The sequence below is a fragment of the Phalacrocorax aristotelis genome, chromosome 3 (genome assembly GCF_949628215.1).
Source record: "Phalacrocorax aristotelis chromosome 3, bGulAri2.1, whole genome shotgun sequence".
Lineage (NCBI taxonomy): Eukaryota > Metazoa > Chordata > Aves > Suliformes > Phalacrocoracidae > Phalacrocorax > Phalacrocorax aristotelis.
The window spans coordinates 33886418-33898440 of record NC_134278.1 but is presented as its reverse complement, the minus strand read 5'-3'; the positions used below and the strand labels follow the sequence as shown (position 1 = coordinate 33898440).

General features: G+C 36.3%; 1 protein-coding gene across 3 annotated transcripts in view; it reads right to left on the bottom strand.

Annotated features, from left to right (window-relative positions):
- Nucleotides 1-12023, bottom strand: part of RIMS1 (regulating synaptic membrane exocytosis 1) — a 354476-nt gene that overhangs the window by 149897 nt on the left and 192556 nt on the right. For all 3 annotated transcript variants that reach the window (XM_075087080.1, XM_075087081.1, XM_075087082.1), the window contains exons 5-8: nucleotides 10516-10583; nucleotides 9203-9313; nucleotides 6925-7024; nucleotides 2479-2602 (exon numbers count right to left, since the gene is read on the bottom strand). In XM_075087080.1, coding sequence (XP_074943181.1) covers nucleotides 2479-2602; nucleotides 6925-7024; nucleotides 9203-9313; nucleotides 10516-10583 — 403 coding nt within the window. The remainder of the gene's footprint in view (nucleotides 1-2478; nucleotides 2603-6924; nucleotides 7025-9202; nucleotides 9314-10515; nucleotides 10584-12023) is intronic.

Genomic DNA, 12023 nt, shown 5'->3' with positions numbered 1-12023 from the left:
TGTCATGAATTTGAAACAATCATATGTTTTGAATAACAAGACAAGTAGAAGCTGGGGGATTGTGGAAACTAATCTGTTAACGCAAGCAAACCATTATGTACACAATTTACATAGATTTTAATTATTTAAAAAAAAAATCCTGTGCAGCATGTTCTTTTTTGTTAACTAAAACCAGGATTTCCTTCATTGTACAATGTCTGATATTTTTTGTTCTTTTAAGGCAATGGACAGGTAAATCCCAATCTGATACAAAACAACAAGACTTTGACTCATTACTGCTGGAGAAAGGAAATATCTTTAAATTTCAAAGGTATACGCTCTAGTTGTTTTGGGATATTTATTTGCTCTTCTCAAAAAAAAAATAAATATCAAGACACAACTCTTCAAGAATAGTGGTGTTTTAGTATGTAAAAACCTCCATGCCAAGACTGTATTTCTCTCAAAATAAAAGCACAATCTGATGTGCTCTGTTTTTGCCTATGTCTAGAAAAAAAATATGTATGGGTCATCCAAAGCAAAACTTTACATTTTATTGGTACTATTTCTGGGTGCACTTTTTCAGTTTAAAATTGACTGCTCAGATTCAAAAACATTTTTGACTTTGAATGCACTTCACAATATATGCCTCAGTTCAATGGTTGAGGTATTTTCTCTCAATTTTTCTTCAAGAATACGTCACGGGAATGTGTTCACCTTGTACTTCATTTTTTTGAATTATTACATTTATCAAATTCATAAAGTAAAATAATTCAATTAGTTTAATAATAAGGTTATCTTAAAAGCTTAAGGATACATGATATTTGCAAATATACTGATAGCAATAAATATATCTAAAGCTCATTATTTGAAATACTAATCTAGCACTCTCCTTTTACATCAGTTGTACAAATAAATTTCCAGGTTTTCTTCAACTGAAACATGGAGTTCAAGTCAGGTCCAGTATCAACATATTTCTTTTCTGCCGATTTGAACATAAAAACTAAACTTCCAAAAATCTCCTTATGGAATTCTATTTTTAATTACAAATTGTAGGACTGAACTTGCAATTTTCAGTCAGGAATGACTCTTAATTTATCCGACTAAAGAACGTAAAATAAGGTTTCTACTCCCCCACAGTCTCCATCTGGATGGTAATTTTAGCTTTTAACAACCACTATTATTGCATCAAGTTTTCATTTTCCATTAGAAGGTCAAACCCATAACTGAAATTAGCAACGAATGTTAATTTTATTTAAGTACTTTTAATAGTGATTGCCATTAAAAGGCAGAACTCATTCTTAAAATATAGGTACACTTGCACAGTACAGACAAAGCCAAACATCAAAAGCTGACATGAAATAAATGTAAAGGAAGAATGTTTTAGTCAGAAAGAAAATTGTGGTTTTGGTTTCTAAAATTGAAAACCTATCATATTTGAGACAGATAAAAATTATTATTAGGATGAAATCTAACAAATTCAAAATAAAATAATCATGCATTCATAAGGAGGAAACAGTTTACCACCTACCTACAGGACAGTGGTATTCAGAGACTTAGAGTGAGTGGACATGAAGTCTGGGAAGGTGACAAACTACAGAGACATTTAGATCCTTTTATTTTATTTTTTAAACTAGGGAAGAGTCACTTTTTATTGCTAATCGTGTGACTCTGTTCCACAATATAAATGTGAATTTACAATATATGATTGATATTCAGTCCTTTAAGACTTAGTTCAAAATGGTCCCAATAAAGTAACATCCAATTGTGACAAATGCAGGGCCAACCCCACTAATCTTATCAATTCGAACAGATTTTATGATCTTTCTAAGGGCTATTTGGGAATTCAAGGATATAAGAATTGTTACAAGAAAACGCCCAACCTGGATTTGTAATAAATTAAGATTATAAGCATTACATGTTAATGCTAATTTTTGAAGGAACAAATTACCTTTGTAAATATGAAGGTATTTTTGTTTCGACTTTTGATTTTGATGACAGTATCATTTACGGCTAAATACAGTCTTTTCGATTAAGAGTTTCGGTTTTGGGGTTTTTTAGCTCTTTAAAGAAGGTCTCTTTAAAATCTTGCTAGCATTGACATACTAAAATCCTGCAATGTTCAATGATTGCTGATGCTTCCTTCTACTCATGAATACTTGTATGAGTTATTCTGATTTAATGAAGCTAAAAGCATGAAAAACAGATTTTTCTCACACAGAGGTCCACTTGATCCACCAATTTTCCTTTGCTACTTGGCAAAAACCTTGTTAGTACTTTGACCATACAGAAAGCAACATTCATACTTATATATGCATCACTACAAACATCCGAGATTGCAAATGTTGGTGAAGAAAAGGGAATACACAGAATGTCAGTAATAGAAAATTAATCATATTCCATTATTAATAGATAAAAACTAATGAACTCACAAATAGTCCCTTTAAAAGTCCCATTAGTAGAAGTAATAACTGTGTTTAAGAAGCAAGTTTTTAGCCTTACCCAATAGGCCTTGAAACAATAATTTCAACTTGAGGTTCTGATTTTGATTCTAAAATAATGTTGTAAACTTCTTCATTTGTAGCTCCAGGCAAGGGTTTACCATTCCATTCTAGAACTTCATCCCCTTGAAAGTAAAGAGAGGTTTATCATCTCATTTCCACATTCTTTTAGAAAGTGCAAAACATTTCTTAAATCCTTATAATCAAGTAACATTCCTGGAATCAATTAAAGACTGTGCTGAAACTCAAAAGAGGTTTCTGAGACACTATCAAGGCTCCTTTCTCAGAACACAGCTACAATTTGCACACACAAAACATATTAAAGAAACCACTAGAGCAAATATATTAAGTATTTCAAAAATAATACAGCAGCTGTTACTGTGCTATGAAATGCAAGAGCCTTTTTAAAAGATCTTTTATTAACTAGCGGCAATAAAGTTTGAAAACGGGTTAATCTTCAAAAATTAAAAATATAAATACCTACTGTTAAGCCTTTAAAAATAATGATATTTCATTACAAGTTATATACTGTGTGTTTTAATTTCTCTACAAGAAGTGCCGTCTTCACTGCCTGTGTCAAACGAACCAAAAGTAAAAGCAAGGAGTGAGTCACTATCTCCTGAGGACATTAGGGGGGACAGAAAGAAAAACGTGATGTGGAAGTTATTTAGATAACTTACTTTCTTCAGCTTGCCATTTCTGGAATTTAAATAGTATGTACATTGCATTGTACTTTGGCACTATTATAAGAAGGAGCAAATCTTGAAGAACTGTTACTAAAGAAAGATCAGTATATACAGTTGAACTGCAGGAACCATAGGGTAAGTTTACACTCACATACCCCACCATACGGAGCAGCCAAAACTTCACAACCACTATCTGATGCCACAAATAACTTTACGGACAATGATTTTATCTTTCTTTATTGACAATGGTTTCTTGTTAATCTGATTCAGTCAGGAAGAACCTTTCAGCAGCTGGCTTTGCTCCCTTCTGAGGAGATTTATGCCAAATGATCAAACTTGTGCTTGTTAATAAGCCAAGGAAAACTATCCTAACTGAATTACTATCTATCAAAACACATGGCTTCAATCTCTCGTTATGTTCAGTGATTGTCAGTCCTTTTTCACAAACAGCCTATATTTTGATGGCTTAAGAAAGGACTCCACAGAGTACTCCATTGGCTTTCAAAGCATTCTGGCATTCTTTAAAACATAAGGGCTTGCTAATGACAGACTTAATAAATGCTTGCTGACATAAGTTTAATATTGCCTAGGAACTTCATTTAAAATTTATACAGCTCAGTGAAAACACACTCAGTTTCTTCTGTAATTCTGACTGTATTTTAAAGCTAACAACTGTTATAAACTAACATGTTGGTTTTTCCCTAAAATAAAATCTGATTTCTTTAGAGATTATTGGCTTAACTTACAAAAGCATCCCAGGCATTGAAAGGAACAAGACATGGCCAGCTTTGCAATACTTGTAATTTAATGGCAAAAACTGACAGGGACATATGTTAAATTTCTAACACTAAAAATAATGAATTAACCTAGTTTACACAGCATTGAAACTATCACATTTTGAAGAAGACAAAGAGGGTGCAACATGGTTGAGAATCCTGAAGAAGAACATGTAAGGTGTCTGCATCGCTATTTTAGAGGACTTAAGCAGCTTTTTGAGAGTCACTAGGAGATGAAACAATTAAAAAAAAGAATTGCCAAGATGATTAAACATCAGATCATCACAGTCAGAATGCTAAATTAACAAAAGTGGTTCCAAATATTCTTAGTGAAAACTAGATCCAAATGGAGATTTGAGTGAAATGGCATTTCTGCTACTTTTAACCAGATCACCACCATCCATCTTTTGCTCAGCTTGTCCAGTTCTTGATATGTTTGACCACCCAAGCCCTTTTACATTGTCTCTTTTATCTAAGATGCCATCTATAAGGCTTACATTCTGATTTCTACTCTCAGTAACAGACATGGAAACAGGAAAACACCATTCACATACCCCAAACTTGGACATGTGCAAAACCCAGCTGGACACGGTCCTGTGCAACCTGCTCTAGCTGACCTTGCTTAAGAGTAGAGATGTCAAGAGGTCCTTACCCACCTCAACCATTCTATGATCATGTGATACACTGCTACAAATTGAGGTGAGATGAACTCCACGGTCTTAAGTCCCACTGTAGTAGCCCAGTTGCAAGTCAGTCAGTCAAGGAGCTGTTAGATATCTTATGCTGTAGATGTTTAGGATAACCAAGATATCTGCACAAAGCTGGCTGACAGAACCTACAAGACACCTGCACCCATACGGAGCCACTTCTGCTGGTGAGGCATATAACCCAGCATATGTAAGATGCCTCTAGAAAGGAGTATTAATGCATCTTGCATTCTACTCCCACTTACTGATGCACATTAGGCAGAGATAGAAAGCTTTCAGACATGCTGCAAACCTCTGAATTGTTTTATATTGATTTCTAAAATAGTAATTTGGATTGGGAAATACCTCTGGGGGTCAGCTAGTTCCAACTCCTGCTCAAAGGGCCAACATCAAAGGATATCCCAGGTTGCTCAGGGATTTGACCAGATGAGATCTGGGTATCACAAAGGAAGGATATGCAACATCTCCTCTGGGGAATTTGTTGCAAGCCTTAACTATCTTCCCTAGATACAAGAAAAAAGATTTTCACAAACAGGATCTCCCTCATTCTAGCTTGTGCACGTTGCTTCTTGTGTGATTGGTGTGCGCCTCTGAGAAATGCCCAACTCTGGGTTCTCTACAGCTTCCCATTAGCCGGGTAAAGACAAGAAATAGACCCTCCCATAGTCTTAGTCTTTGCCCGTCGGAACAAACCCAGTTCTCTCAGCTCCTTGTACGCCACATGCTCTAGACCCCAATCAACTTTCTGTGCCTCTGCCCAGCCTGGGCCAGTTTGTCAGTATCTCTCTTGTACCAGAGAAACCCAAAGAGGACACAGTACTCCAGATACTCCTACCCCAACCTGCTGGTGACAATCCTGCTAGTACAGCCCTGTACATGGCTGGCATTTCCTGCAAGGCTGCTTTGCTAACTCACATTCAACTTACTGTCCTCCAGCACCTCCAGACACTTTTCTGCCAAGCTGCTTTCTAGCTCATTGGCTCCTAGTGCTTACTGTTGCACTGGGTTATTCTGTTCCTGATGCAGAACTTGGTATTTTCCTTTGTTAAAATTTATGGGGCTTGTAAAATTACTCGAAGATTTATCAGCTAGCCAAATTTTAGAGGTTTTTTGTAAAGACGAAAAAGCATGTTTTCCTAATAGCAAGGACACATCCATGCCTTTTTTTGTCCCATACAATAGGCTGAATAGACTTTCATGCATTGAAAACGTGCAGAACAATGTATTTTTTCTGTGAAATTATTTTGGCTCTAAAAATATTTTTAGAAATTAAAAATAGCTTCAACTTAAAAGAACAACCTAGAGCAGACATTAGAAATGTATAATTTCAGCCCAAATAGTTCAAAATTAGTGGACAGAAACTTATTTTCTGTAATTATAATCTGCAGTTAAAATCTGTAAACAACTATAATTGGTGCTATTAACCCCGTGTATATTGACTTTGTTAAAATAAAAAATTAACAAATTCCAAAATAAATTAGGATAATTTTAGAGACTCATCACATTTTCGACTTCTTTATTACTATTTGCTTCATGCAATTAACCTAAATTCACAAAAGTTGTTATCAGAGCTTCTAGATTCCTAAGAAGGCATTGCATAGACTTTGGTTTGCTAAGACAACACTTGGAAAGTAGTTGCTTAGAGCCATGGTAAAAATATAAACCACTAAGAAGTAATTTTGAAAACCAGCTGCTGTGCATAGTTCTCGCTTCATTTAGAAGCTTGAAAAGTGTCAACAGCACGGCCACTTACTTGTAAGTACAGAATATACATCTTATATAAATGAAATATTTTAAGATCATTTTCTTGGGTTGTTTTCCATTTTTATTTGTAACAATTCACATTGAAAGAAGCACTAAGAAAGCCTATTGTGTACACAGTGCATCATCCTTCAGGTGACGTTATAGCGCAAGTAAAGTAACTGTAGTGAGTTTTGTTTGCCACCCTGAAACAGTTCAAAAAAATTTTTGCATTGATTTTATAGAACGTAACAACCACCTCCTGAGCTAGCAACCAAAAAATTTACCAGTGGCACTCAAACCTGACACCAGCACTGATCAGGAGCACTTCCATTTTGCTTGTACAGCCAAGCAATTGGAGTTAATAATAAATTAGAAATGTAGGCAACTGCGGCATTTCATAATAACTTTTCAGTATTGTCCTGCATTTTAAAAATATTAGCATATGACGTGAGCAATGTTAGTATGAATTAACCGCTGCATTACAAAAAGCCATAATTAAAAGACAATATATTTTGTACGCAACTGATTGACTTACCTGCTCTGAGATGCCCCACCACATCAGCCAAGCTACCTTTCTTCACTTTGGTAATGAAGGCACCGAGTCGTCCTAATTCTGTCATTTTTCCTCCAACAACCTGGTTAATCATAAATTTGTGAGTTTCCAAGCCACAAATTAGACAATATATCAAGCATAGACATATCAGCAGATCAGTTATCACAGCATTTTAAAAATTAAACTTAAAATATGCCTAATTTGCATCTATAATAAATAAATAAATAATGCAGAAACTTAAAATATGCACATGAAAATCTATTGTCAATTTGGGCTTTACAGAGGCTTAAAGACAAAGTTAGAGATTAAAAAAGGCCAGATTTCCTTGAAAAGAAGCAAATAAAATTTATATTCCTTTTAATGTGTTTGACTAATCAATCTTATGCAGTTTGCTAACTATCTAAATTTGTTGCAGAAAGAAAATTTCTTAACAAATAACCAAGAAAATGTACTTTTTGCAAATAGACGTCTGTTATGTTCTTAAGTTTAAATTACAAGTGCACATCAAACCAAACGTATGAAAATCCCAAAATGCAACTGGTACAACAATTAAAATCTTAGCAAATACACTACCATGAAACAAGGACAAACAATTCACAAGAACCATTGCTACTACTAAAACGCAGGCCCTCTCATCCAAGCGCATGACAGGACAAAATAGCAACTTCTGGCTTTTATTACACAGAACTCAAGAGGGCTATTTTTGAAGACGACTGCATGATCAGGAAAATCATTTTAAAAATGTGCCCTCAGAAGACTGTATTTTTAATAAAATATGAAACAAGAAAATGTAGTCTTGCTGACTTGCTATTTTTGTCTATCTTACTCTCTCCAGTCATGTTTTTTTTTGTCAGGAATATCCTGGGAGGAGTTTTATAATAAAATGGAAGAGTGGAACTCTGGTTCATTAGGTATTATTTCCCCATGTTGCAATCACAATAACTAGTAGGAGCTTTAATATAGATATATATCCAAGCAGATCCAGAAGCCAACCTGCCAACAAGGTTGTCACAAGATAATGAGTTAAGTTTATCAGTGGGTGCCTTAGTTGATATCATACAAAAATGAAACCTGAAAAATTGAAGAGAAGCTCTCCAACCTACGTTTCCTACTAGGACCAACCTTTTTACTCACATATTAAAAAAATATTGCTTGCTGCCAGCAAAAGTCAGCATTGTGCTACAGACTACTAGACATTTAGTAGAGTGAAGCTGTTCTCATCTTCTATATTCCCATACCACACCATCTCACTTCAGGGTGGATAAATGGCTTATACCCGGGACATGCCGTTACCAAGTTCACAAGGTTCTTTCCTGATTCAATTCCCACCATGATGAGCAGAACCAACAACCCACATCTCCATCATGTGCGAGAGATTGAGCTATCAGACAACTCTGTGCAAGGAGCAGTTCAGTGTCAGTGCCCTTTGAAGCAGAAACAGTCCTAAGTGGATGGGAATGTTTCATATTTTGCATTGTTTCCGTTGTTCTCACTGGTGTGAGGAAGACAGCCAAATTAAATTCTCTCAGTCATCTCTGGAGCTCCATATAGTTAAAAATATACACGGAGAGATAAATTCTTGAACTGGCACACTGTCCTCCCAACCAGCTTCAGAAGTAGCACTCTCTCTTTAAGTGTTCCAGCAATTTATGGACACGAACCTAAAAGTCCACTACAAATGACTAATTTAGGGATTTAAATCAACTGGACAGTGTTGCCAGTGTCCTAATTTTGAAGCACCGTATTAACTGGAATTACATTAAATATAATTTGTACTATGCTTTACATTTTTGTTTTTGCAGTTTTTGGTGTAAATGTCTAGTTTCATTCCACAAAATTTCTGTTTCTGAATGGGTGTATGGATTTTAAACACTGAGATGGTACACATTTGCATCCGGATGACATTTATGTATGTGGATTATGAGATTAATTACTTGACTGAAATGCAAACAGTAGAGCTAGAAAAGGCAGGACTCCATTAGTGCATTGCAATGTGCAGCGTATGTTTTGCAGACAGGAAGCTGAATAAACACACACTTTTTAATCCAAATGGTTCAGGTCCTTTGCCAAGGATGAGTGGAATACTGCATAGAAGGATAACTTACCTGTATAACTTTCAAAACTTACTAAAAAATGAGGAATATATTTTTGTCAAATGACCATATAATTGGAGAGTCCTCTGATATAATGCATTAGACATCTACATGCTATGGTCAGTGGAAGTTTCTTTCACTTAGCACACAAACTATGTAATACTTACTTTTAGCCCCAATAATGCACCTGATTCTTTTGGCATGGTTGTTCTCTTGTTAAGAATAACACGCCCAATTAAGCGATCTCCCTCTTTAGAAGGCTGCCACGTTACTGGATGCTGTTAAAAAAAAAAAGCAGTGGAATTAAAGAAGTGCAGCCATCCTCCTCTATTTAGATGCACATTTATAAACCAATAAAATCTCTGCATCATTATATCATGGTAGAAAAAAACATCCTTCAGATGTGTTACACATTGCACCTAAGCTTTCTATTATTACATCTGTTGGACTCTGGCTTCATTAAATATTTATGCCCACTGTAAAAAAATCTCAGCGCTAAGTCTACAGGTGGAATTATAATACAATTTGAATTTCAATACAATTAAACATTTAAACCACACCTTAGGCAATAAAATTAAACATCTACTTTTAAATTCCATACACCTGAAAAGTACATTCATAACTTCTGTTCTTTGGAATAGTATACATGTTATACAGTTCTACCATACGGGTTCACTATATAACAAAAATCAAAACGATCCCTTCCTGCTCCAAGTCAATAGAAAAACTCACTAATCTCTCCCAGAGCAACATCACACTCACACCTGCTTTTGTGGTGTTTAGTGAAATCTAGTATCATGTCTATAAAAGTTAAATACAAGTTAAAATTCAGGCAATTTTACTAGTATATATTATGATGAAAATTTCTTTCCAATTTCAATTTCCATGATCCATTAAGCCAAATTTTGCTACCACAGAATCACAGAATGGCAGGGGTTGGAAGGGACCTCTGGAGATCACCTTGTCCAACCCCCCTGCTTCAGCAGGCACACCTAGAGCAGGGGGCACAGGAACGTGTCCAGGCAGGTTTTGAATGTCTCCAGGGAAGGAGACTCCACACCCTCCCTGGGTAGCCTGTGCCACTGCTCTGTCACCCTCACAGCAAAGAAGTTTTTCCTCATATTCAGGCAGAACTTCCTGTGTCCCAACTTGTGCCCATTGCCCCTTGTCCTGTCGTTGAGCACCACTGAAAAGAGTCCAGTCCTACCGTCCTGACACCCACCCTTATATATTTATAAGTATTGATTAAATCCCCCCTCAGTCGTCTCTTCTCAAGGCTGAACAAACCCAAGTCTCTCAGCCTTTCCTCATATGAGAGATGCTCCAGTCCCCTGATCATCTTCCTAGCTCTCCGCTGGACTTGCTCGAGCAAATAATTTGTATAGAGTATTTTTTTTGCAAGAAAATACCTATGCTGAACTGAAATAATGAGCCAGCATTTTAACTCATACTTATGACCTTCTTTTTCCCTATTTCTTACCGAACTAATAGGGGATGTCTCCCTGCTGTGCCACGTAGCAGGATCCAGCCAGTAATAATCCAAGTCACCTGGAAGAATATGAATAGAAAGAAATGTGTAATCTCTCAAACAGAAAAAGATGCATGAATGATTACTTCTGCATGCATGAATTTTAATGTGCAATAGTTTGATGAAGCAAATACAAAACCTGTATTATGATTCAAATTAACTTATATCAATTTGAAAACAATATAGCATAATAATATAAAAGCACAGAATAATACATTTATTTGGACCTCTGCTTTTCCACAAATTGCACCTCAGAATCAGTTGTGCACTCCAGCTGGATTTTTCTTTGCCCAGTCATCTTCTAAGAATGGACCCCAATGCATTGCATTCACGGCCCTCCTCCTCCCCCCAGTCTCCATAACAAATACGCAGGACTACAGCTAATGGTGACATGGGAGAGAATATTCCACAGAATAGGCACTTAGCTGTAGTTAAGGACAGAACAGTCAACCACACTCAGGAATCTGCCAAGCAATCAATACTGTGACAATGGGTACCACACAGATGGACAGGCACAGGAGCTGGTAAAGGGCAATGGAGCACCAGGCAAAACAGCCACACAAATAGAGCAAACAGTGCCAACAGCACATTAAAGGTTGCAATCTTTCATTTCGCTTGGGACAAACTTATACACTATGTACATCAAGAATAAATCCATTAATTGCAGCAACCTGGAAGCCATCAGCCCATCGGGCCAAGAAGGGGAACCGTGGGTAGAGTTTGGGAGAAAAGGCAGCAGAGTGTAACACCACAGAGTATACATTTATTTATGGAAAGCTAAGGAAACCACAGTTTGACTTAATATATTACAGCTGTAAAAGGCTAAGTCAGTACCAAAAAACTACCAACTTCACTGGCAGCTGTCTGTGATAGAGGACTGATGCAAGAGTGCACTCTGAGAAGGAAAAGCACAAGGCAGGAACTGCAAGAGGAAGTGCAATTCGGAGCACAATTTTCTTTACAAAGAGGAAGGGTGCAGGTGATATTGGGAAGGTCATAGAAGAATGATGCAGGCTAGAATAGATCCAACAGAAGAATAAATGCGAGACTGATACAGCAAGAATAATCTGAAGTATTTCTGTGCTAGTGCTAGTTGTAAACAGAATATACCTGTGAACTCTGAACCTTGGTTATTTCATCCCTTTGGGCATTGCCACAGTGTAGTAACAAAAATGCAATAGTGTCATTAGAAATGAGAATGACAACTCTTTCTAATGCTGTCTTGCAATAACAGTAGTATATAAAAGCTTGATCTGAAATAACCAAGAGGTATTTTTGAATTTTATCTGAGAAAAGGTAGATGATTCTGCCATTCAGCTTACAATGACTTTAAACACGTGAACAACCCAAACCCCCACTAAATCAAAATCTAAACTATCACTTCAGAGGTTCGTTTTAGACCTTGAAGGAAATACAGTCACCCCTCACTGAGGTTTACATCCATACCTGCACTCCAAGCA